This window comes from Mauremys mutica, chromosome 4 (genome assembly GCF_020497125.1).
Source record: "Mauremys mutica isolate MM-2020 ecotype Southern chromosome 4, ASM2049712v1, whole genome shotgun sequence".
Taxonomy (NCBI): domain Eukaryota; kingdom Metazoa; phylum Chordata; order Testudines; family Geoemydidae; genus Mauremys; species Mauremys mutica.
The window spans coordinates 95919854-95945941 of record NC_059075.1 but is presented as its reverse complement, the minus strand read 5'-3'; the positions used below and the strand labels follow the sequence as shown (position 1 = coordinate 95945941).

At 39.4% G+C, this 26088-nt stretch overlaps 1 protein-coding gene across 1 annotated transcript in view; it reads left to right on the top strand.

The window, feature by feature from the left end:
• The window catches only part of MICAL2 (microtubule associated monooxygenase, calponin and LIM domain containing 2), a 189375-nt gene that overhangs the window by 33036 nt on the left and 130251 nt on the right, over nucleotides 1–26088 (top strand). The window contains exon 2 of the mRNA XM_045014371.1: nucleotides 375–732. Coding sequence (XP_044870306.1) covers nucleotides 469–732 — 264 coding nt within the window. The 5' untranslated portion in view covers nucleotides 375–468. The remainder of the gene's footprint in view (nucleotides 1–374; nucleotides 733–26088) is intronic.

Below are 26088 nucleotides of genomic sequence, written 5' to 3'. Positions count from 1 at the left end.
CATCCCCTGTTGCCCATTCCCAGCTTCTGGCAAACAGAGGCTAGGGATACTTCAGAGCATGGTTTTGCATTCCTGCCCATCCTGGCGAGTAGCCACTGATGGACCTCTCCTCCATGAATTTATCTAGTTCTTTTTTTGAACTCTGTTACAGTCTTGGCCTTCACAACATCCTCATTGCAGAGGTGGCATAATTTTATGTATAATTTCTGCAATTGATATATTTCATGCCATTACTAACTTTATTCTGCACTTTGGCTCATTTAGAGAGCCTTTCATTTCTGCATGCTTGTATCTAGCTGGTTTTAAATATGATTTGTAGGTTTTTGATCTTCTTCATTATGTTGAAAATATGTTAATTTGACTTTCTTTTCTAGGTATAATATTCTTGGAAGTACTTGATAGTGTCTGTCACCTGTATCAGAGCACCACAGTTCAAGTTTAGCCCTTTCTACACACACTGCTCAGAACATGGGGGAAAACGATGATGAAAAGCACAGCCAAGGTGGCCAGATATTTGAAAACTTTGTACAAGCATCAACATGCAAAGGTACCATTCAGGCCTTTAATATCCTCACCCGTCAACTTGAACTAGATCCATTGGACTACAGAAATTTCTATACTAAATTGAAGTCAAAGGTAACCAGCTGGAAGGCCAAAGCTTTGTGGAACAAGCTTGATAAAAGAGTAAGTCATAAAGAATATAAGCGAGGAAGATCTTGTATGAACACTAAGGTAAGTTGAGAACTTACATTTTTCTAATTTATGGTTTAGAACAATTTTCAGTTGCCAAATTTTGCCAGTAAAGATAAACAGTTCTGCATAGTATAAACTATTTTCTTACATAGCAAATGGGTGGTGGTTGTCTGCAGAGCACTTACTGGAACCTGGAGATCTGGCTTGTCATGTTGCATTGAGTCTCCTTGTTTCTAGCTATTAAACTATAGTAAACATAAATATTTAAATACCTTCTTATTGTTGCTTTTGCATACAAACAATTCCTGTCGTTTTCCCACTGATGTTATGTGATTGCAAGTAGGGATGTAAATATTGTTTTAAAAAGTACCTGTTTAAATTATTAAAATTATATCTGTTAACTGTTTAACATTTTACATCCCTAGTTGATACCCTGGGGGGGGGGGGGGGGGGGGGGGGGGGGGGGGGGGGGTGGGGGGGGGGGGGGGGGGAGGGAAGGTAGAGACCATCCTGTGATCCAGGAGTGTTATGGTGGCAGGGAGAATCTGTTGTGTCCAGGAGGTGTCATGGTGACATCATATAACATAGTCTCCCTCAGCGCGTCGTGGGACTTTGGATAGTACTGGTCACGTGCCCCTTGCTGCCCAGCAACCTGGCCGCACCGTGGGTCATGGGGTTGGCGAGTGCCCAGCGCCGCGCCATGGGCCAGGATGTGGCGAGTGCCCAGCGCCGCACCATGGGCCTGTCACATCCAGTGGCAGCAGCCAGCAGAGGCCTGGGTCCTGAGCAGCTGCCCACATGGGAGGAGTCTGGATGGTGTCCAGGGGCTTGGTGGAGTCTCATTGGGGGGGGCCAGGGCAGCACGGGGCAGTAGCTGCTCCTCAGCCAGGGGGCCTGTGTCTGTGGGGGAGGGGTATGTGCCCGGCTGGGGTCCCTGTACTTGCTCCTGGCGGGGAGCGAGGCACCCAGCTGTTCCGGGCTCCCGAACCATCACCATGCGAGGGCAGATTGGCTTGTCCTGCTCTGGGTGCTGCTGGGGAGTGGGATGCAGATAGGGAAGAGGCAGATTTGTTAATATACACAGTGTGCTCGGACGTAGGGGCAGGGAGCTCAGCCAATTTGAGGGAATGACAGCAGAAGTAGGGATGTGAAATGTCATGAAATTATTTTACCAATCTGTTTTAAAGGTTAACTGCAATATAGTTACAGTAAGACTAATACTTATTGGTTAACCGTAGAATATTTTACATTCCTAATTGTGAGTAGAAGAGGAGGCGGTCTGTGTGATTGTGAACAGCATGGTGATGTTCTGTTTCTAATAAGATGTAGTGCAGACCTGTTGGAAACCATTGGATTCCAGTAAATATAAATGCTGTTATAGAAGTTTTATACTAAAGATTTATTTTTAACCAGTTCATGCCACTGGGGTCATCTGTGTGGCGATTATATTTCATTTTAGAGTAGCTCACTTGCAACTGTGTGTGTGTGTGTGTGTGTGTGTATATATATATATATATAATCTCCCAGTTTTATTGCTGAGTTATAGCTATAAATTTTATACAAAATCCAGATTGAGAATTCCCAGCCCTCAGATGGACAAATCTAGGGGTTATTGACACTTGTGTAAGTAGAACACAGGGGACAAACGGTATATAAAAATACACTGGATTCCAAACCATGAAGGGTTTCATAAATTGAAATCATCATGAATTTCATAGTTGTGATCTCTGCAAAGTATGGCTTTTCTACCTTCTTCACTCTCCTTAAAGAACAGGGGCTTTTCAAAAGCAGCTGGGAGAAAGGGCTCTTAAATCACTTGGAATGCATGTAAGGGCTTCTGTTTTTGTTTGTAAAACTTATCTTTTGGATAAGCTCTTTGTTATTCTTTAAAAAAAATAGTTTTGAAATATCTCTGCCACAGGCTTCTCTGGGAAATGAAGAGCCAAGAGATTTTTAGACTAGTAAAACTGTCCTCACCACTTTCCTATCTGCCTCCTACTTCTTCCTCTGTTTGCTTTTTTCCTTCCCTTCCTCCTGTCACTTCCATTTTCTCCTATCCTTCCTCTCTTTGTTCTTTTGAAAGTGTTTTTGAATGTATGTCAGTGAGCAACTTCATGGTGAATGTACAGTCAGGAAAGGGAAGGAGTGGGCCGGGGGGGGGAAGCATCTGGCAGTTAATAATTGTCCCGTACTATACTCCATTATCCCCCCCTCCACCACCACCACGAGTTTCTGTTGTCAGCCAGAGGAGATAATAGCAGCAGAAAACAGGTAGTGTTGATGGTATGTGTAAAGTGTAGGGAGAGGCAGCATGGCTCTGGTCTCTGAACGGTGCCCATACAGTGCAAGGCCCTGGTCCTGCAAAGCCTTAAGCATTTGCTTAATGCACATACTATGTGAAGTCACACTGAAGTCAATGGAACTCTCAGTTTGTAACATTTAAGCACCTGTGTAAAACTTTGCAGGATTGTGACCCAAGAGTCTAATCTGCCTCCTGTGGTATTAGTTCTGTGCTTTGGAATAAGGATTTATTTGTATTTATGGGGCATAAATATTTGTATAAACTAATGGATTTGTGTGTATTATATGTTATGGATAAATGTAGGATAACTCATCATAGACAAAAGGGTGCATATAGGAGTAAGATATATCTGCATTTGTTGTTTTATATTATCTACCATAACAAGATCTATAATTCTCTCATCAAAGTGAGCTGACTGCATGTGAGAAGAATGAATCTGGAGGTTTCAGCAAATGAAAATGTTAACTGTGGTCTACAGGCTTAGTGTGGATATCTAGCAAACATTCCTTACATATGAATCATAGTCTCTTGTGAAAGCATATCTGTGCCACATGAATGGTAGGAAACACATTGAGACAAGAGGGCAGACTCTCTGATCATTACCTTGCTGCAATCCAACAGTCCTATTTACAGATCACGATAAAGTATAGATAAGTCATTTTCAGAAATACGAATGGTCCAATAAAAATACTACTGCACAATAGAGAAGGTTAATGGTTAAATATACCAATCCATTACTAGTATGTTGTTAGCTTTGTTGATGCTACCAACAAATTGCCATCTTCAAACCACTGTGACTTTTATCTATGCTGTGAATTTGTAGTTGAATAATGGCTCTGGAGTTGTTTGCACATTGTAAGTTTGGTGGTCCAAATTCACCCTCTTCTTGTGTCTTGTGCGACACTGTAGGCTTTTGTATGTTGCACAGTGTAGAATGTGGCCCAAACTTTCCACTTTCAGTTATATACGGAAAAGTGCTGGTTGCAATGGATCAGTTGGAATGAAAATCTTAACGGTTTCATATTTCAGCAGACCCAAAAAGTTAGACAAGTGGCTATTTGAAAATATAATTTTATTTGAGAGCTAAAGTTGCCAAAGCATCACTTTTTAAAAAAAGTTAGCTAAAGACATTAGTTCATTTAAAAAATAAATAATATATAAAAAAGAAAAGCTCCGATGAGCACAACTGAAATTATTTCCTCCATACCTTGACTTCTCATAATTCTGGCCACCCTTAATTTTTGCACTAGCATTTCTTGACACTTGGAACACAAATGCAAAGCTGAGCTGTAGTGAGTTTATAAATTTCACCAGGGTTTTGAGGCCTGTTGGTATTGGCTGTAACTGTGGAAGCTTCTTTTCTCAGTGATGAATAGACAAGGTGCACTGATATGTCTTTGGCCTGAATGTCAAGGATACTGCTTCTGACCTATATTGTAAGGACAAAGTAGGTAGGCTAGATTCCATGATGTACACATGTCAGAATGGTGTAGAAGGGTACAGTGGGATCTGTGGCCTGTAGGGTGGTGGATGGGGAGAAGGTGTTGTCTGGCATATAAATGGGAATGGAATAAGATGCTGGGTTTTAGTGGAAGAGTGGTGTAATGGAGGATTAGTTCTTGGTCCCACATGTTAGGACTTGACTGTAGAACTTTTATTGTGGAAGGGTGGGCAAAGAGCATCTAAGATCTGGATTTTGAAAGGGAGCACTGGGGGGAAGACAGTGGTACCGGGGATCTTGAGTCTCTTGATGAGCAGGAATATTGAGGGCAGCATTAATTTATGGACTTTGATGCCCTAATGGAGACGATGGCACCACTTGTTACAATCATTGGTCAAAGTTTCCCATCGGTCAGGATAGATTCCAAATTCCGTCATATTTCGCTTTCATGTGTCTTTATGGTGAAGCTTGGGATGTCATGCTGTTCTTTTCCCTCTGATAGCTCCCCATATGCATCCATCTTCCAACCTACTAGAGGGCCCAGCCAGCGCAGTCATCTTTGCTTGAGCAGGGCTGTTGTGCTTGGTAAATTTGCCTGTTTGAAGAACCTAAAGACCCTGTAGGAAGCAAGCAGTTCCCAACCGAGACACCTATGTTTGCAATAATTGCCAAAGATCATGCAAATCTCAGATTGGACTATTCAGTCACATGGGACATTGCAAACTGTTTACATCATAGACTGCAATTCCCACCGTCTCTTGCAGATGAAAGAATGCCAACATTAAGTTAGGTGTAAGAACTAATACTTGACTGAAGTGAAATTTAGAATTTAAGGAATGCTATTTAATTTGTAATATGTTTTTTTGAAGATGGGGGGGGGGCGCTTTTACTTAAATTTACCTTAGAGGTTGTTTTGTGGGTTTGGGAATGTCCTTAGGGTATTTTTTTTAACGTAGTGGCCCCAAGCAGCTTTGCCGGTTATGTTAGCTGAACTTTTAACCTTGGTGAGTACAATGACCAATATCATAGTTTGAGGTTCCTTTTACATGTTGCTTTATAACCTATCCAACCACCCAAAATCTTCTGCGATCTTTGGTGGCTGAGATAAAACCAGGGTCTAAACTAGCCTTGATCCTTGTTTTACAAAATCAAAATTGGCCTCTTTACCTGATGTATTCTCATCTCTTTCACAGTGCTTACAAGGTCCATTTGCTGCACAAACCTTTTAGACACACTTAAGTGACTTGTAATTTCCTCTATACCAGGGGGCCAGGACCCTTTAGGGGGTCACTACATGGGGGGGTTGCGAGCTGCCAATCTCCACCCCAAACCCCGTTTGCCTCCAGCATTTATAATGGTGTTAATTTAAACATGTTTTTAATATATTAATTGGGGGGGGGGGTTGCACTCAGGCTTGTAATGTAAAAGGGGTCGCCAGTTTAAAAAAAAAAAAAAAAAGTTTGAGACCCACTGCTCTATACTATGTAGTATAGTAGTATACATGGAAACATTTTAAAAAATGAGCTTATTTCCTAAAGACTGTTCCACTACAATTAAGTAGTAATAATCCTGTGCATTAGTTATTTAAGAATCGTGTCAATTTTTATTTTGAAGTTTTTACAGTAAAGTGTGTTTGAGAGGACTTAAAAAAAAAAAAAGTGTAGAATTTTCAAAAAGTTGAGACACACCATGTTTTAGTCACCTATCTCAAAAATGACAGGTTTCAGAGTAGCAGCCGTGTTAGTCTGTATCCGGAATGGTTGGGTCATTACACCAATTGAATCTATTTCCCTATGTTAAGTTCTCCTCACACCTTCTATGGGCCATCTTAATTATCACTTCAAAAAGTTTTTTTTCCTCCTGCTAACGATAGCTCATCTCAATTGATTAGACTCTTCCTGTTGGTATGCATACTTCCACCTTTTCATGTTCTCTGTATGTATAAATATCCCCTGTCTGTGTGTTCCATTCTATGCATCCGAAGAAGTGAGCTGCAGCTCACGAAAGCTCATGCTAAAATAAATTTGTTAGTCTTTAAGGTGCCACAAGTACTCCTGTTCTTTTTATCTCAAAAATGACAGTCATTTAATCTTAAAATTTGCAAAAGTAACCACAATTAAAAAAAACCTCATTCTGCTCTAGGGAAACCCCACACACAACATTTCAGGCATAAAGGAACCTTTTTCAGAAGCTAAAGTATGTGTATTTAATAAAATAAAAAACGGCTCCTCTCCCCTTCCCAGATTTGTAATGTTATGAGTGCTTTAACTATGGAGTTACTACCCTGATTCTTATGTCCTACACAATGCACCTGGATTACAAAAAAACAGCTTGTTTTCGGCATCCAAAATATAGGAAAGCATAGTCATATATACACGCGTGCGTGCACACACACACACCACAAGTGAGTTACAGAAAACAAACTCCTGAGACCACTTCCTTTCAGTGTCTTCTCTACCCCTGTGAATCCATAGGCCAGGCAACGCTTGCAGTGTTCTCTTGCTTAGAGCTTGTTCCTCTTTTTTTAAAATAGCCTCTGACACCTTTTCTGCCCCTGTTTCAGCTGAGGAATTTCCAAGCTCCAAAGCCAGCTCCCTCAGCTTCTGGGCAGAGAGTAATTCAGTCAATGGCTCTGCTAATAGCAAGCCTATTGTTTCACTAGGGTGGAACTATTCAGTACTGATGGCCCTTGATCCAGCCAGAGCTTCCCAGAATTAGGGTGTGTCTGCGCTGCTCCACAGTTAGGACAATAGGTGTCTGAACAATATTGAGCACCAAGGTGCTATTCTGTAACGCCCACAGTTGGACACTGCAAGCATGAACTAAAAGGTTGCAAGTTCCTTTAAAATTTTATTAGGAAATGTTTAAAAATAGATGATACAGAGTGTTGAAAATTTAGTTATTAGTCATCGGGAGTACCATACAGAGTATAGGGGGATGTTAGTATTTTGATATTGGATAGCGCATAACACATACAGTCTGCAGTATCCCCAATGGGGGGGTTTAAAGTGGATGAATCAAGGTACAGTCAGCAAGCAGGGTACATCCCTCCTACAGGAATTACAGGTAATCATAGGTATAAATAAGTGGGCCGAGTAATGAGGATAGGATGACCCTCATATGGTGGAGTTCAGTTCGGTTTGGTGGGTTCAGGGGATTAACATATGTTCCTACCTCATACTGAGGATTTTTAGTTCGCACACCCACATGGGAGAGTTATAGCTCAGCACTCCATTCACACTGCTATTCATATCCCCAGCCGAACTGCAGTGTAGACATGCCCATAGTGTCTGTACAAGGTGCCAACTTCCTGCTACCAAATAAATGCTCAAAGTGTCACTAAAGTGTTCATTAAAAATGAAGATTGACGTACAACATGGCGTTCAGAAAGCCAAAATTGAACTCATAAACTGACACAGACATATCTTCCCAGTCAGTCGCATAAGCATTATCTGACTGCTTAAAACATAAGGGATACTTAAAAAAACAAACTCTTACTACTAAAAATTTCCTTACAGAGAACAGTGCTGCCTACATATCAGTACTAGGTACTCTTGTACCTGCCAGAGCTTATTTCACATCTTCTAATTAACTATTTACACTAGAAAATTAAACTGTTTTGAACCATTTCCTTGGGTTAATGACTAATTTTTCCTAGGTTTGCATATTCCTTTTGTATAGAACCTGTGTAATTTAATATGCTATCAATGTGTGGAAGTTGCTGCTGCTGTGTAAAAAATATAGAAACAAGTGAATTATCACACTTGTCAGTTATTTTGGTTAAGTAGGTACAGTAAACACTCAGCTTATTATTACAGCATGACTTCAAATTTGATATATGCAGAACATTGTGCATGTATGCAGGGTTATTAACAGGGCCAGGATATGGATCAGTTGAGAGGGTCCGATCTCACAAATTATTAGTCAAGTTGGAGTCGCTTGTGACTTAACCAGAATACCAACATCAAAGCTGTATCTTCATAATATTCATTAATTATAAAATAGGACAATTTTATCTGCCAAGCTCCTTGTTTCTTCCTTTTCACAGTGTATGCCATTGAATAACACTTAAGTGGATTTTTTTCATCTCTAAAAAACATCTACTGAATGCACCGTAGATCAAACAAATCTATTTTTAACACAGAATTGAGAATGGCAGATTTATTGCCAACCCATGCTGTGTGCTACCGTGTAGTATGGACCAAAGACACTAAACTGGGCAGGTGACTCATAATGGCAGTCTTGTATTTTAGCTATGTACAAAATATCTACCATTCTCATTGGTCTTTAGTATGGACAAAAACTTGTGACTTGCACGCAGAAAGTTGGAGCATTTTAAGTACAGAGGGGACAATATATTTGTTTTCTGGAGGTCCTGTTTTCCTGAAGGTGCTGAACAAAAGTTTGTCTCATAATTAAACCAATCCTCCAATATGTTTTAACTGAAACACTGGCAGATTTACCTTCCCCCCAAAGCACTGTCATTTGTGATCCACCTAATGCTTCCAGAGACACCTCACTCTGCATTCTATTTACTTTAGTGAACATTCTGAAATATTTTACAGATGGAAGATTTAAAATCTCCTAATTTTGCTCTTAATTGGAACTCGAGTTGACTAGCTCACTTTAGTCAAAATAGAGGTTAACCTCTTGAAAACCAGGTTTGAAATGGCTGAGATTTTAAAGTTTTTAATAATTAAGCTTTATAATGAAAATCCCATCTATTTTATCTAACTCTACTAGAATAACAGAGCAAAATTACACTAGCTGACCATTGTATTGTTTTATATTTGACTAAAATGGCATTCATCTGTTTGTAACATTAAATTAATGGATTATCTATCTAATCCCTTGGGTATTTTTTGTGTGTGAGACTTTTTTGTTTTTTGGTTGTTTGGTTGTTTTTGTTTTTTTGTTTTTATTTTATTTATTTTTTTTAAATCACCATTACTACTTTTGGGTTTAATGTACAGCAGATATAACATGGAATCACACACTCTTTTCATGATGACGTCGCATTAAACTCCATCTAATGTGAAGTGTTACCATAAATTCTAAAACCTGTTTTGCAACACTGGAAGCCACAATTAGGAAATTCCACTAATCATTGTACTTTATACCTCTGAAGATACAGATGATATAAAAGGTGTGCAAAACTGCATCGAATTACTGTTTTACTAAAGACAACTCTCTGTGGTATCTTGTAGCAAGCAGGTTGGTCTCTGTATATTCATCAACAGGTCATGAAATGTCATAATAGGAATTAAATACTATAATTATAGGAAGTTCTGATGAGGAACCTGTGTGCACAGAAATACATTCTGATATCAACTTCTTTATTTAAACAAAAGAGGGCAAAAACCACTTGTCTCTTTAGCCCTTCAATTTAGGCTGAACTACTGGTCCTGAAGTTGTGAAGCTGCTGGTGGTACTTACTACCAACATAATCCACTGATTTAAATGACAGCTGTGAGTGTTTAGTGCACTTGAAAAATCACCTCACTTCAGTTCCCAGGTTACTTTATTTTTGTAATTTATGGCATGGGTGCCTAGAGCCTTGGAGAGAGTCCTCTTTTAATTCTTTTATAAATCTATATAAATAAAATGTATAGAATTCTTTGAGTTCAGGGAAGGCTGTGGGATTATCTATGAAATCATATGGAAGATCTACTGGGGAAAAGGAGAAAATGCGTGGATAGGGACAACATGTTACAGCAGAGCCCTTTAATTGTTGATGACGGGTTCAGACTATTTTTACTGTTTCTTCAAGAAATGTGTTTTGTCTCTGAAAAGAGTCATGGTGATGAAAGGACATGGTTTTGTTTTGAGAGAATGATATCTGCTAAGTGTTTGAGTCTCTGAATCACTCTGTTTTCAGAGCAGGCCAAATTACATCACCAAAGACAAAGTTTTGGTATTTGTTTAGATAATGAAATCACTTTATTTTTATTAGAACTTGTATACATTATACTACAGATGTTTTGTCAGGCACCCACTTTCCATTTTTTATGATTCATGAGAAACATTAATCTACGGCCAGGAGAACCTAATCAGAATACCTGACTAATATTTTTGTAAACTTTTCTAGATGTTTTTGGAAGTCTTAAGGTTTAGTTGACAAGATAACGGCAGGTTTACACCCGTGCCCCTTGTTTTTGTGTCTTTGCTATTAATCTACAGAAAGTAACTTCTCTTATTTCACTGATTTCCAAGATATTCTTTTTTTTGTAGAGATTTCCACTGAACTAGGTGTCTACACTCATCTTGCTTTTACACAAATCACTGATATTGTTGCTGTCACATGGTTTAGTTAAATTTGACTCGAGATTATCAAGAGATTACAGTGAGATACATTACTTTATTATGACATTTTGGGGGTTTGGATTTATAACTGTGTGAAAATAGTAAAGACAGATATCCATCCAAATTACAGGGTGGTGTTCCTAATGTGTGCCAAACCAAAGGAAACAGTTCTCCAATGCAGCCTCAGGAGTACAGGCCTGCCAGACAGTTGCTTTCCTTTGTTGATGGTTTGGGGACAGATCTTTGTTTCTGTCTAGGGAAGAGAGAGAGCGCGCCAAACTGAGCTCTGATACAGCTTTATTGTTAGTTACATTACAGACTGCTTCTTTTTTTTTTGTTTTTATTTTTGTACAGATAAGTGAGGAATTTTGGTACCAAGAATGGATTATACATTTGGCTGAGAACAGAATAGGTTCCAGATATAAGGCAGTTTCCTGTCTTCTGTAGAACAGGTGTGTCTCTTATGTAAGTTCCCAGGCCTGTTTTGAGAACCACCCAGTTTTTTTTTCTGTTGACATAACATAGGGTATGTTATTTTGCTGTTTTGAGAAACATGTATTTTATCAAGAAAAAACATGATGTGCGTTTATTAAGACACACATTCTGTAGCTTTTCTGTATATACATGAGGCACTGTAGCACATGGATACATTTTGTCACATTTTTTTTGTCAGACACAAAACCTTGATTTTTTTTTCCCAAACAATTTTAATACCTATAGTCAGAGTTGTGGCATAGACAAAGAACTCACTAGAGTGTGTGTGTGTGTGTGTGTGTGGGTGTGTGTGTAGTGTGTGTGTTTAATGCAGTGAATAGTCTGAAAGTTGAGGGAAATGATAGTTGTCTCCCTCTCCCACAACACTTTAAAGCTTTTATTCTATACACTTCCGATGCAGAGAGTGATAGAAGACTTGGCTCTAGAGTGGGAGACTGATATATATTAACATGTTTGCATATTCCCCAAACACCAAAATACATGGTGTACATAGGTAGCCAGGTTCCTGGCCAAACTAGCAAATTAACCTGGTTTTGACATGTCACTAGCTATGATATAAACTTTGTATAAATCAAAATGCCCACAAGATGGTGGGAATATATGAGCAGAGTTATAGTAGGTCAGGATTATTTATGGTAACTCCATATTGCCGTGTTTTCCCATTTCTGGGCCTAACTCCCTGACATTCAGATGTGTTATGTAGGGTTTTATGTTCTTAATCTGTAATGTAAAATCTTGTTGTTTTTGTGGTAGAAGAAAAGCCTTAATAGAAACAATGAATAATAATCCAGTTTAATTTATTCTATTTTAACTACGTCTTTTGGTAACTTTGTCTCAATAAAATATTGATGAGGATGACGTTTTTAACATTTCATATTTAGGTTTAACAGTTATGCAAACCCATATCCAATTTGTTTACAGCTGAGTCCATTTCAAATGGAGACTATTTAAAAGCAAACCATCAAAACCAACTTGCCAAACATCTTTTTTGACACAAAATTAAATAAGGAAGAATAACTAGTTATTAGAGCTGAGTTCCCCAAAAGGATTGATCCTTCCAGATGTTTTTGCAACATCACTCTCTCCATGTGTGGGTTTATTTTGATTAAATGGCTTTCTGCTTTGTGGTTACCCTTGTTCTGGCTGAACAAGTAGGAGGAGGATGCAGTCACCACATGGTGAAGCACTGTAATAAACGGCTTCAGAGCTCTTGTAATTAGCAGTGGGCTTTTAGGTGTGTGTGTTTGTTTGTTTGTTTTTTTAAACACTAACAAACCCTTTTCTTCAGAGAAGAATGCATTTGACGCTTATTTTCTTTTGATTTTGTGACCAAGGTAACAGCTCCCGTAGATAATTGTTTTCTAAACTATTTGTGTTAAAAGGTAAGACCTTGTTTCCCTGGCATTGCGGGAGGCCGCAGGCACTGGTGCACCTCAGCTTCTGACACATAATGGTCTAGTCTTCTGTGAACTCACAATACTTTGGTACTCAGGAAGAAGTACAGCGGAAAGGGATCTAGGGGTTATAGTGGACCACAAGCTAAATATGAGTCAACAGTGTGATGCTGTTGCAAAAAAAGCAAATGTGATTCTGGGATGCATTAACAGGTGTGTTCTGAGCAAGACACGAGAAGTCATTCTTAAGCACTGCTCTGCGCTGGTTAGGCCTCAACTGGAGTATTGTGTCCAGTTCTGGACACTGCATTTCTAGAAAGATGTGGAGAAATTGGAGAGGGTCCAGAGAAGAGCAACAAGAATGATTAAAGGTCTTGAGAACATGACCTATGAAGGAAGGCTGAAAGAATTGGGTTTGTTTAGTTTGGAAAAGAGAAGACTGAGAGGGGACATATAGCAGTTTTCAGGTATTTAAAAGGATGTCATAAGGAGGTGGGAGAAAACTTGTTCACCTTAGCCTCTAAGGATAGAACAAGAAGCTATGGGCTTAAACTGCAGCAAGGGCAGTTTAGGTTGGACATTAGGAAAAACTTCCTAACAGTCAGGGTGGTTAAGCACTGGAATAAATTGCCTAGGGAGGTTTTGGAATCTCCATCTCTGGAGATATTTAAGAGTAGGTTAGATAAATGTCTATCAGGGATGGTCTAGACAGTATTTGGCCCTGCCATGAGGGCAGGGGACTGGACTCGATAACCTCTCAAGGTACCTTCCAGTCCTAGAGTCTGTGAATCTATGAATTTCAGTTTATTGGGTTTAGGGATTTGGAGCAATCAAATTTTTGAATTGCTATGCTCCAGCTCCGGGCAAAAACCTACTGATCCTCACTCCAGCTCCGGGCTCTGCTCCAAAGCCCTGATTGGGTTTAGTGTGTGAATGCTGATTGTATTTGTGGCCTGTGATATAGAAGAGGTTAGACTAGACGATCTGGTGGTTCCTTCTGGCCTTGCTGAGACAGAGTTGATGTAAAAAGGTTTGCTATTGATTTTTTTTTTTCCTGGACCTCCCTTTATTATCTCTGAGATGTTACAGTTGGTGCAAGCTGTATTTCTGAACAGATCTTCAAAACGAGAAGTGCTGTAGACAGGAAACCATAACCTAAAGCCTATGTTTCCAATGGCTCGCAACACTGCAGTTTCAGCTCTGTCTCTGAACTGGCAAGTAGTCTATTGGCACCAGAATGTTTCTGTACTGGCAGGACTTCTGATGAGGTGTGTTGGCTTTTTTTTTTTTTTTTATTTTAATTATGGCAAATGGAAGGGCGAACTTTGCATCACCTTCAGCTATCTGAAGAGGAATACCTTATTCTCGTTTTTCACAGGTTATCTGAGGTGATTTTACAGCCTCTGACAATTACATCTGGAAATCAATAAGTGCTCTGGACCTCTGATTTTCACGACTGATGAACCATTTAGGAGTCGGGGGTGGATGGGAGAGGATGATGATGATGCAGCCTTTTACTGAGTAAAAGATCTGTACTGTAGAAACTTACTGTCTCTTCTACTTACTGCTTATGAGTAATTAAGAATTGGGAAACATTTTGTTTACAAAAAAATCATTTGTAGTAATAGGTTTTTTCTGCTTACAAGGTAGGGGTGTGTGTGTGTGTGTGCGCGCGCGTGCATGTAAAAGATATCATGAACACCAGCAGTGCCACCTAAGAGCTTTCCTGATAAGTTAACTGTATTCAGAATTTGTAATTCTGCAGGAAGTGGTGGGCCGCTGTGAACTGCGGCTGTGGGGGACTGAGCCTGCAGACAGTCAATGTAAATAAAATATCTTGCAGCCTGCTTTTGGGCTCTGCGCCAAAGGTTGCCGACCCCTGGTATAGACGCTTGTGCTGGAGCCTGAACTTTGGGACACTATGCGGTGGGGAGGATCCCAGAGCCTGGGCTCTGCCTGAGCCCAAATGTTTACACTGCAACTTTACAGCCTTGCAGCCTGAGCCCCGAGAGCCTGAGTCAGCTGACACAGGTCAGCCAGGAGTGTTTAACTGCAGTGTAGACATATTGTTAGAGGTAAGAGCTTCTGAATCCATTCCATTGAGCTGTCATGTCCCTGGTAACCATCTTCTCCTATCAGATGGTTTCCTTTTTTACCTACAATAGAATTTCACTTTTAGTGGATGCTGCTTGTAATGATTATTCAGGTACATGAACCAAAGATGCTAACTATTGGATGCAGGTGGCTTTGCCTGCACTTCCATCACTAATTTGCACTACCGCATTTAAATAAATAAGAGGTATTAAAAAAGCTTGTGTTGCAATACATGCTTCTCTTAATCTTTCACTGGTGTAACCATTGGCCCTCTGTCGTTTGCCCCTTCCTCCCAACCTTTACACTTTATCATCCCTAACAAACTGTACAGCAGGGGTAGGCAACCTATGGCACGCGTGCGAGCTGATTTTCAGTGGCACTCACACTGCCCGGATCCTGGCCACCGGTCCGGGGGGGTTCTGCATTTTAATTTAATTTTAAATGAAGCTTCTTAAACATTTTAAAAACCTTATTTACTTTACATACAACAATAGTTTAGTTATATATTATGGACTTATAGAAAGAGACCTTCTAAAAATGTATTACTGGCACGCGAAACCTTAAATTAGAGTGAATAAATGAAGACTCGGCACACCACTTCTGAAAGGTTGCCTACCCTTGCTGTACAGTTTAGATGAGAGACAGTCCTTCGGGCAATTCACAATCCAGATCAAAGAAATGTTGCAAGGGATGTCAGTTCAGTGTCCTGCAAAGCACTGTCCACTCCCAAATAATTGAATAATAATTTATGCCCATTAGTGAGTCTTTAGTCATAAGAAGAAAACTGGAAGTAACTTCTGATTTAAGGTGCGACATTAAGAGGTATTTGCGTGCACGTAAAGAATGGCACAACCTGTAGGAGTGCCAGTCTTACCCAGTTATAACCTGACTGACCTGCCTTGGCACATGTCTCGTAGAACTTGCTCTGTCCTCACAACGCCCACATTTTGCTTCTGTGAATTTATCCAATTTAGGAAGTTCATTGTTTGTCAGTCTGGATATAGAGATCACGGTGACAGAACAATCACAAGCGTTGATCTTTGTATCAGAATTGCATGTATTTGGAATGTGAAAACAGAGTTACAATTACAAAGCCATGTACATATAAACTTACATATAGAAAAGCCATGTTTCCTTTCTGTTGTCTTGTGCATTGACATAAATTGGCACTTCATGTAGCTTGTGGTCTTCTGTTCACTGCTGAACAATACTTCCTCCGAATTCTCCCTGCCTCGTACATGCACACTTAATTTTTTCTTTCCTTTTCCAAAGGCCTTCCTTCTGGCAACAAAGGCACTAGCTGCCCCTTGACCTCTCAGCCTGTTAATATTTCTGAAAGACTTTTTTGTCCAGGACAACTGAGGTCCCTGAACTCCAATTCCCTACAGTGTCTTAGGCTATCACCAGACTAGTATGCTGGCCCTGTGAGGGAGTGTTATGTTAACACACTGTACTGTTGGAAACATTCCCAATAATTGCTAGAGTAAAGGTACATGCTCTAATTCTGATTAGAATTTATAACTGTTCTGGGTTTCTCTGCCTGTTGACACTAGAAAGCAATGGCACTAACAGTGCTGAGTGGCCAATCTGTACATTGTATCTAGAATCGCAAAATTCAAGAAATAAATTTTTATTTAGATATCAATGATCTTGAATGTTCAAGTGTGAGATTGCCTTGGAAAAGCTCAACTTCCCACTCTAGGGAGTGACCTTCAACACTGCTAGTTAAGATGAGAGTTAATGATGATACTGAAGAGCAAAATACATCCTTGATCAGAGGCATTTTTTTGTTGTTGTTCTTTTGAAATATGGGAGAGGTGGATTGGAAGGGAAATGACCTCAGGAACCTAGAGTTATTACTTATGAAGTATTACCTCCCACATTTAACTATAACTGCCACTTGTTATACAGTTGCTATGCTTATGATGATTAGGCTTGATGAGAGGAAATGGTCTGCTCCTTTACAAACCTGCATTCCACTTCAAAGGTGATTGTTTGTTTGTTACTGCGTGAGCTTGGGCGTCATAGGTTAGCTTCTAAAGAATCATATCTCTTGGAATTTGCCTTTTAATAGAATAACCAATATTTAATTAAAACGGCAAATTAAACTATTTTGTGAAATATCCTGAGAAAGTGACTTGCCATGACTTAAAAACATACCATGTGATTTTTTTATTTTTAAACCGTGTAAACTTCTTGTTTTAAATATATACTTTACCTGCTAATACTGAGTGGAGATGCTGCATCTGCTGTGCTCTGTATAAAGTGTTAGCCCAGGGAGCTTCATTTCAACCTTGTCTTCAGCATGCATCAGCAGTATATAGTTACTAGATTTATTTTAAATATCTAAAACAAGAATACTGTTTCTCTTCTTGGAAATGTTCATTGTACAGTATGTTCCTAGCTATACTGATACAATTAAAAGACTTATGGCATTATTTTCATTACAAGACTCTAAGGACATCCAGATAAGCAAGCACTGGTACAGTGTAATATGCTGTCTCTGCAAACAGATATTATGGCTGTGTACAATAGTAATATTCTTACTGTATATTACCAAGTCCTCCTCCTCCCCTCCTTGAAAAAGACTGTGTCTGTTGACCAGCTTGCCAGAGCTGCCTTTAACCCCATATTTCTCCCCCCCCACCACCACTTTCATTTAAGGAGACACAGTGTGACTTCCATTCCTCAAGCCAGAACTGACTTCCTTCAGGACCTATTAACCTTATCTGTAATCACACTGTCCTTTCTCATGTAACTAGTCCCATTGACTTTAATGAGGTTGACATAATCCACATTTGGTGCTCCAATCTGGATCTGAAGTGTGGTCAAGTGGTTAGGGCACCAGCATTAGGATTTAGGAGACTTGGGTTCAAGTCCATACTCTGCCATGTAATTCCTCTGTGATCTTGGGTAAGTATTTTAGCTTCTCTGTGCCTCAGTTTCCCATCTGTGTGTAGGTATTTGTGCAGGCTGAGGTCAGGGAGAGACTACAGCACTTGTATCTCCCAGGGATGTTGGGAGGATCAATACTCAAATTGTGAGATGCTCAGATACTATGGTACTATAGATAAATAGGCAGACAAACAGGTTACACTTGAAATGGGTGAGGCACTCTCTCTTCCCTAGGGGTTTAGCTTTCTACCTTTTCAGCCATTTTTGGCTCACAAGTGTGACAATGAAGAATTTAAAGTTTCTAGAGACACTTGTGTATATTCTGTGTGATGTCTACCAATTACCAATTTACAATTATTTTTTTTATAAGCTAAAAACTCTTAAAGCTCTTTGGAAGCTGACAGCATTTTGTCACATTTAATTCTAATAAGAGAGCTGTATTGTACTAAAAAGCTAAAATCCAAAGTAAATTAAATAGCTTAGCATGGTTCCGTTCTCCAGTTTTAAAAATGAAGATACTCAGTGTATCTCAAAAGCCCTATAAATTGAATGTTTCAGTGTGTAACTGGAAACACACATTTCTTGTATAATGGAGCATAAATTCTGGATCTCTTGCATATGATGTGGTGGTGTTTTTTTAATTTTGAGTTGTATGACAAACCCTTGTATGTGAGCCTAATGCCAATACATACATCCAAGAGACATAAATATAGGGATATTTGGAATTATTTTTTAAAAAACTGAAAAGTGTCTGCATTTTTCCAACTAGAAACAACAATGCCCTGATTTAGAATCTCTGTCCACTCACAGAAAATCCTGATTTAAAAAAGGGCCAACTGATTCAATACATTAATACTTGTGTTTCACCTCTGACCATATGTGCCAAAAAAAAGACACAATAAAGATAAGTGCTCTTTGTTAAGAAATTATTTTTGCATAAGCACTCTATAGATTCTTGACTGGCAAGTAGCTGGAGAGTTCAGCTGTGGATACAACAGCTGAAGGATTTGCAAATTTGTTGCAACACAACAGCTGAAGGAATGCCAAATTTGGAATTAGGCCAAATTTGTAAACTTTAAATCCTTGGCACATGCCTTTTTAAAAGCCAATATGAGAGTTTCTGTATCTTTGTCACCTATCTCCAAGAACTTGGAAGTCAGAAAATAGCAGAGTTGGCTGGTTCATTTAGCCTTTTATCCTTGGAGATGTATAGTCAAATGCTGCTTCGGTCATAAGCAAAAGTCTGTTTTGGTGACAACACTCTACTCTCCTGTGGTCAGTTGCCCACGTGACAACACAGCACACAACTTCACATAATTGGAAGTCTGTGAAAAATGATTCAAATCTGAGTGTCTTTTGCCACATATAGTGATTAGAGACCCATAAGCTTACATGCTTACCTCTTCTGTTGTTAAACTTCACCAGCATCTTATTTCTGTACTCCTTGATTTTAAAAATGCACATCCAACAAGCTGTAAGTAAGTTTACAAACATTTGAGACAATATGAAGTGGAGTAATGTATGGAATGACTTTCAGTGTGTCAAGTTAAGCACACACAAGTCTTTGTAAGATTGGATCATGTCTCGTTAAAGAGACACAGTTAACTGAAAATTCACACTTCTTTTTTCTCTGAGATTTGTTTTTTAATCTATTGTGGTTATAAGGAACACGTATGACACCTATTCCTGTAACAGGAAATAAACAACTTTCTTTACCTTACTTTATGTACAGTCAGTTTCACTGGAATCTTATATAGTCATTGGTCAGCTTCCTCCCATGTCTGTATGGGTCAGCAACATTAGAGAGGGAAGTGTGTGTGTGTGTGTGTGTGTGTGTGTGTGTGTGTGTGTGTGTGTTGGTGGGGCGGGAGGGGAACATATTTTAAGAGAACCTCTATAAACCCACAAAAATTGTCAGGGGCATTTGGAGGCAGATCTAGTATCTGAAACATCTGTTAATCTTTACTAGATTTCAGGTTGGCAGTGATTCTTTTTAATATTAACCTTCCACAACATGGCATCAGACCCTTCCTAAACTTACTGCCACCTCCATCAAGCAAAAGCCTAAAGGCTTGTCTACACTTACAGTGCTGCAGCCACAATAGCACTTAGTGAAGACGCTATCTACACCGACAGCAGAGCTTCTCCTGACGGTGTAGGTACTCCCCCCTCCCCGAGAGGCAGTAGCCATGTTGATGGGAGAAACCCTCCCGTCTACATAGCACTGTCTACACTGGGAGTTCGGTCGATATAACTGCATCACTCAGACATGTGGCTTTTCCACACCTCTGAGCAACATAGTTATACTGACATGTTTTTGTAGGGTAGACCTGGGCTCAGTGTCTTATATTGTCACCTTTTAATGGGACTTCTTGTGTAGCAAGGTACTCTCACCTAAGGGTGGTTGTAAGGCCCTACCAGGATAGAGCACCATGCTCAGTGAGAGAGTGAATTAGAGTCAAGGGCTGTCCACAAAGATGCTCTGCCTTCCATTACTCTCGTGTGTAGCCCTAGGGACTCTTGATGACCGCTCCTCGACTGACATCCGCTGACATGGTGGTTCACGGGGAGCCAAATCTCCCTCATATGTAGGCCCTGATCTAGCAGAACACTTAAGCACATATGTAGTTCCATTAAATCCAATGGGGCTATGCATGTTAAGTGATTGTTAGACTGGGGCCATAGGTTAGCCAGGGCTCGAATCATAATATTATATATTATTATTACATATTGCTAGTTCTTGTCACACTAATTAGCTTGTTTTTTGTAAAGGAAAGTTTTGAGTGTGGGTATCTTATTTTGACTGAAATTGCATGTAGGATTCTATCTTTTTGAAAATTGGATATTACCATTTTCTGTCACATTATACAGTTTAATCTATATTGGTTATTCTGGTCTGTTGAATCAGGGGCACATTTCCCATCTGACTGCACTTTTACATCCTATGACTGACAGTGAGCTTATGTGCTAAAATAAGCAGCCAGAAATTATGTCATGAATCTCCTTCAGAGCACCCATGTACTTGCCAGAAGTGCTTCAATTTTTACTTAAAGATAAAATAAGGAGACTGGTGCTGAGGAGAATTTCCCATCAAAGCTTCTGTTAGCTGTCTGCTTTAGATGCTCATGCAGCTGTTTTTCCTTGAAACTGTTCCAGGGAAAGGGTCATTGCTGATACAGAAAATTTATTGTTGTTTTATTATATGTTGTGGTTATCACTCATGGCCTCGTGTTTAGTTATATTGCATGTAAACATTGGCCCAGTTTCATGCTGGTTATGATTCTGTTGCAGACAGTGGAGTTACACCAATGATTGATCTGGCCCACTGTGTAGTCTCTAATAGTGTCCTTAACTGCGGTTTAAAGAAGAGGGTCAGCTCTGTGTGTGTTTGGGGTAGGGGTGGGGGGGAGTGGCAAAGGCGAAGCAGTAGGGATTCCGTTATTTCCTGCATACCATGAAGGTATCCACCAGGCATCCACTTCTCATCTCAGTGAGGTTGGAAGGGCATCGTTATGGGCCAAGAGCAGTGCCAATGGATCCATCAACTAAGATAAATCTCCCTTAGGGAGAAGGGTGCAATGGCATGCATATGTGATAGTCTTCATATGAGACAGACATGACTTTTAGCTGGTGTGGGGTGCATGAGGCTAATGCTCCACCTCCTTAATGGCACAGTCATTCCTGTAGGCAAAACTTTGTTTTCAGAATCAGAGTTTGATGAAGGAGATTACTTCATTTCTGAAGACAACCTTATCTGGAGTCTTTTGAGCACGTACGTGTTTGGAAATATTGTTTTTTGTGGCTGGGTTAAGGGTTGTGTCTTGCAGGCAGGAATCTCTCTTCTGGGTTGAGTTCCTCTCATTTAATTTGTCACAAATGGGTGATGCACTGATGTTCTCTCAGCTCTTACTCCTCTTTATGTATAAATGGAAATGTCCTGACCCACAAATAGGATCCCTGGGTGGATTCTTGTTCCTGGGTGGAGCACCCCCACACAAGCCAGGGTCTGCCATGATTGATCTGATTGCTGGATCAGGGCCTGAAACCTACCACTCCTTCCCCCTGCCAAAAAGTCGATGTATCTTTCATTTCCATTGTGGTGTTTTGTTCCCCCCCCCCCCCCAGCGTTGGAACCTTTCTGATTTTCAGTTTTAATGTTGCAGAACAGTATTTTTTTGCTGAATTTAAAATATTTTTATATATTCCAGTATTCTTTTGTATAATGCCTGGATCTCTTAGGTAAGAGAATGGCATTGCACTTAAAATATAATAATAAGAAAATTATTATTCTTAACATGCTGAGTTATAGGCTTTTTGTTTATTTTTAAATATGGAGGGGGAGAGAGAGAGAGAGAGAGAATTTTTTTTACCCTATTTTCAAGGAGTAGATTCCTTGAGTTCAGGAGTGTAAAGGGTGCTTGTTCTATATTTGCAAGGTAAATGAGTAATTCTGTTATTCCTGTAATTAAAGTGAGCAAACAGGATTTTTGTCACCAGATCAGATAGTTTTCTCCTTTTAACTTGCTGATAATTATAGTGTCCTTTTTAACCTAACCACAGCACCCCCCAAATTGATGGAATTATTCACCTGCAGATCTACAGTACATTAAGCCACATTAGGCTTTTCCAGGGTAGGGTACAAGTCTTGTGGATTCCTGGTGTGCCTGCTTCTGTCCTCTCCCCAATTCCTGCCTCCTAGCAGGAGGAATCTGCTCAGATTGTTGAAAATCCATGTCCAGAAAGGAGAGGCACAAAATAATTCTGGCTTTGCAGAGTTAACTTGTGTTCTTATTTGGCTCAGTAAACTGATGCCAGTTATATCCTACCAATGGTACAGAAACATGCAAAGGGGTTTATCTAGGTCAGGTGCTACATTTCTCAAATGCCTGATCGGCAAGAACTCAGTAGTTTATCTTTGAGAGGGGCCCATTTTTAAGGTAATTAATACTATGGCTTCACTAAACTACAGAAACACAGGCCATATTGGGAAACGAAGCTTTCATATATGTATATAAATTAATTTTAGTTCAAAACCATTACTGACGCCAGTACCCACTGCTTTCTCCAACTTTAAACAGCAATAGAGCTTGGCATGTTACTGTCTGGGGTAAGAGTTGTATGGAAACAGATTTATACTTCAGAAACAATGTCCTCAATGTCAGCTCTCTACAGGTACCGTAAAAACACCATATTTGCTCCATTAATATCTGAAGCATCTAAGATTTATAAGATATGCATGATTTTATTAATATTGTTTAAAATATAAAATAACTATTACATAGAATAGTTAAGTTTTATGAGAAGAAAAAAATGTCCTGATGACAAATTTAAAACCATACTGCAGTTTAAAGTGACCTGTTTATGAAAGAGTGCTTCAGCAAGATGTATATAACTAGGAATGTTAAAATTACTTTAAAAAGTAACTCAGTTGAGTAAATCCACTTCTTATTGATGATTTTGTGTCATGAATATGAGATCTCGCAATGAAAGGGCTGCTGTACTGATAACCAGAATGGTGTCATTCGTGTTCAGGACAAGAATGGCAAGACAAGTAATTGGATTAAATTATTATGAAAAGTAACGGTACCTTGATGATTACTTTAGTAAATCTGGTTATAGATAAACTGTTTATGGTAAATCAATTACTTTAGCAATTACTGTACAACTGGCAAACAAAATGTGATTTGATCCCTGTAATTCCCATTATAGACAAGGTGATCAGTCGTCTTTGTATGAAGATGTATTAGCCTTTGGTATTTAAAATTTGTCTGTTTAATGAGTATTTACAGTCTTCATAAGAATCTTGTAATTTCAACTGTCACTTTTTTCCTAGGGTGTGGTGTGTGACCTAGTGGTTAAAGCTGACATGTGAATCAGGAGCTCAGAATTCTATTCATGGCAATGCCACAGGCTCTCTGGCTCTGATCAAGTCATTTAGCCTCACAGTACTTCAGTTTCTCCATCTGTACAATACTTATATAGTACTTAAAGTGCATTTAGATCTGTGGATGAAAGGTTCTGAATATAAAGTATTAATTATTTTAATAAAGGACAAAGCCCTAATTGTAAGCAAGTCTTAATTATAGCTTCTTATACCTATAAAATACACTTTTAAGTAGTGTAATTGTAATAATGACCTGTACATTAGCTTGCAAAGTGACAGATAACCATATTATTCTCTTCCTTGTTCACTTTTCCTCCCTGTATTCTTGTCTTCTGTTCTGTTCTCATTTTAGTTTAGGACCTGATTCTAGAAATGCTCACTTGTTAGGCCCATGAAATTCAATTAAATTCCTTAAGTGAGAGAAATTACTCACATGTAAGTGTTTGCAGGATCAGACCTCTAGACTGTAAATTCCTTAGAGAAGATCTGTTTTTATCTGCGTTATGAAATACCATACACCATATACGGCCCTAAGTGAGCAATAAAAAAGTGTATCACCTTAGCCAGAGGAGAAAAAGGATGCAGTGTTCATTCTTTGTTGTGGACTTCACTGAAGTGTAGCCATTATCTTACTGCTACTCTTTAGTCCTCTATGTGGCCCCTTGCTTTCCTAACCAAATACACTCACTTCCTCCACTTTGCAAGAGAAATATGGGCAATTTTGGGAGTCATAGTGGATCACAAGCTAAATATGAGTCAACAGTATAAGACTTGCAAAGAAAGCACACATCATTCTGGGATGTATTAGCAGGAATGTTGTAAGCAAGACACAAGAAGTAATTCTTCTGCTCTATACTGCACGCTGATTAAGTCTCAACAGGAGTACTCTGTCCAGTTCTGGGCGCCACATTTCAGGATGGATGTGGACAAATTGGAGAAAGTCCAGAGAAGAACAACAAAAATGATTAAAGGTCTATCTAAAGAACATGACTTCTGAGGGAAGCTTGAGAAAATTGGATTTATTTAGTCTGGAGAAGACTGAGAGGGGACATAACAGTTTTCAAGTACATAAAAGGTTGTTACAAGGAGGAGGGAGAAAAATTTTTGTTCTTAACCGCTGAGGATAGGACAAGAAGCAATGGGCTTAAACTGCCCTTGCTGCAATTTAGGTTGGACATTAGGAAAAACTTCCGAACTGTCAGGGGTGGTTAAGCACTGGATAAATTGCCTAGGGAGGTTTTGGAGATCATTGGAGATTTTTAGGAGCAGGTTAGACAAACACCTGTCAGCTATAGGTATGGTCTAGATAATACTACGTCTACACTGGCAATTGAATGACATAACTTCTGTCTTTCAGAGGTTTTAAACCCTTCCTCCTCCTCCTGCCCTGGTCCGTGAAAGACAAAAGTTTTGCTACAACAAGTGCCAGTGTGAACAGCGCATTGTCAGCAGGAGAGCCGCTCATTGGGTGTGGACGTTTTTTTGTTTTTGTTTTTTTCTATCAGCAGGAAATCCAACAGATAGTGGCTACACTGCAAGACTTTTAGTGGCACGGCTGTTGCGGTACAGCCATGTCGCTAAAAGCTGTGTAGTGTAGATATAGTCTTAGTCCTGACTTGAGCGCAGGGGACTGGACTAGATGCTTCTGGAGATCCCTTCCAGTTCTGCGATTCTATAATTCTTCTCCAAAGTTATCTTCAGTTACTGTGGTTTCCCTCAGCTGATAGAGGGCCTTTGAAGAGCAAAGTGATCCTGGATCATAAAAGTAAAGGGAGTTTTTCCCATTGGCTTGAATGGGAGCAGAACAAAGCCTTTCAGCCATGAGTAGTGTCTATGTGCTAAGACTCCTTTGATTTCCACAATGCAAGTCGCTACAGCTCAGAGGTCAGTTTCACCAGTTTTGTTTGTAGGCAGTAGTTACTCACCATGGAAGAAATGGCTTCACCTGACTGTGTGACAGCAGCGATAAATTCATAACATTCTGAATGACCAATAATGAGCAAAAAGTCTGGTTTATTAGCGGAAAAAATATAGAGCTAAGGGTTTCACAGGTCTTGCTAGAATGTTTGCAGTACTGTTTCGGTTTTTGCATATAAACAGGGAGCTTGTTTTTTTCCATGGGTTGTCTCTTTCACTACTTAATTAAGGTAGAAGCCTCAACATTGTAAAAAATTATCTTTGCAATAGATTCTTGCTGTTCTTGGCTCCAGAAGTTTCCAAATGGATGATAAATTGTCAGGAGGAGTGAGCTATACATCACTGGAAAAGCTCTCCCGATAAACCAAAGAGCAAATAACTCTAAGACATGCAAATATCTATGTTTATAGATGGTAACCATGGATGGTGGCAAAAATACAATTACTTTTCACAGTGCCCCCAAGCAAGTTGGAAGATATCTTGTGGGGTTGGTGGGGGGGAGGGGGGGAGGAAGAATTCTCATTTTCTCTCTCTCTCAAATTTGAATACATTCATTCCTACAGCACCATGAGGAAATGTCAGTGTGTGAGGTTTTATTAGTTGGCAACAGCCACTATGACTAAATCTCAAAAGACTACTTTAAAAAAAATGCATGTATTTATATATAATA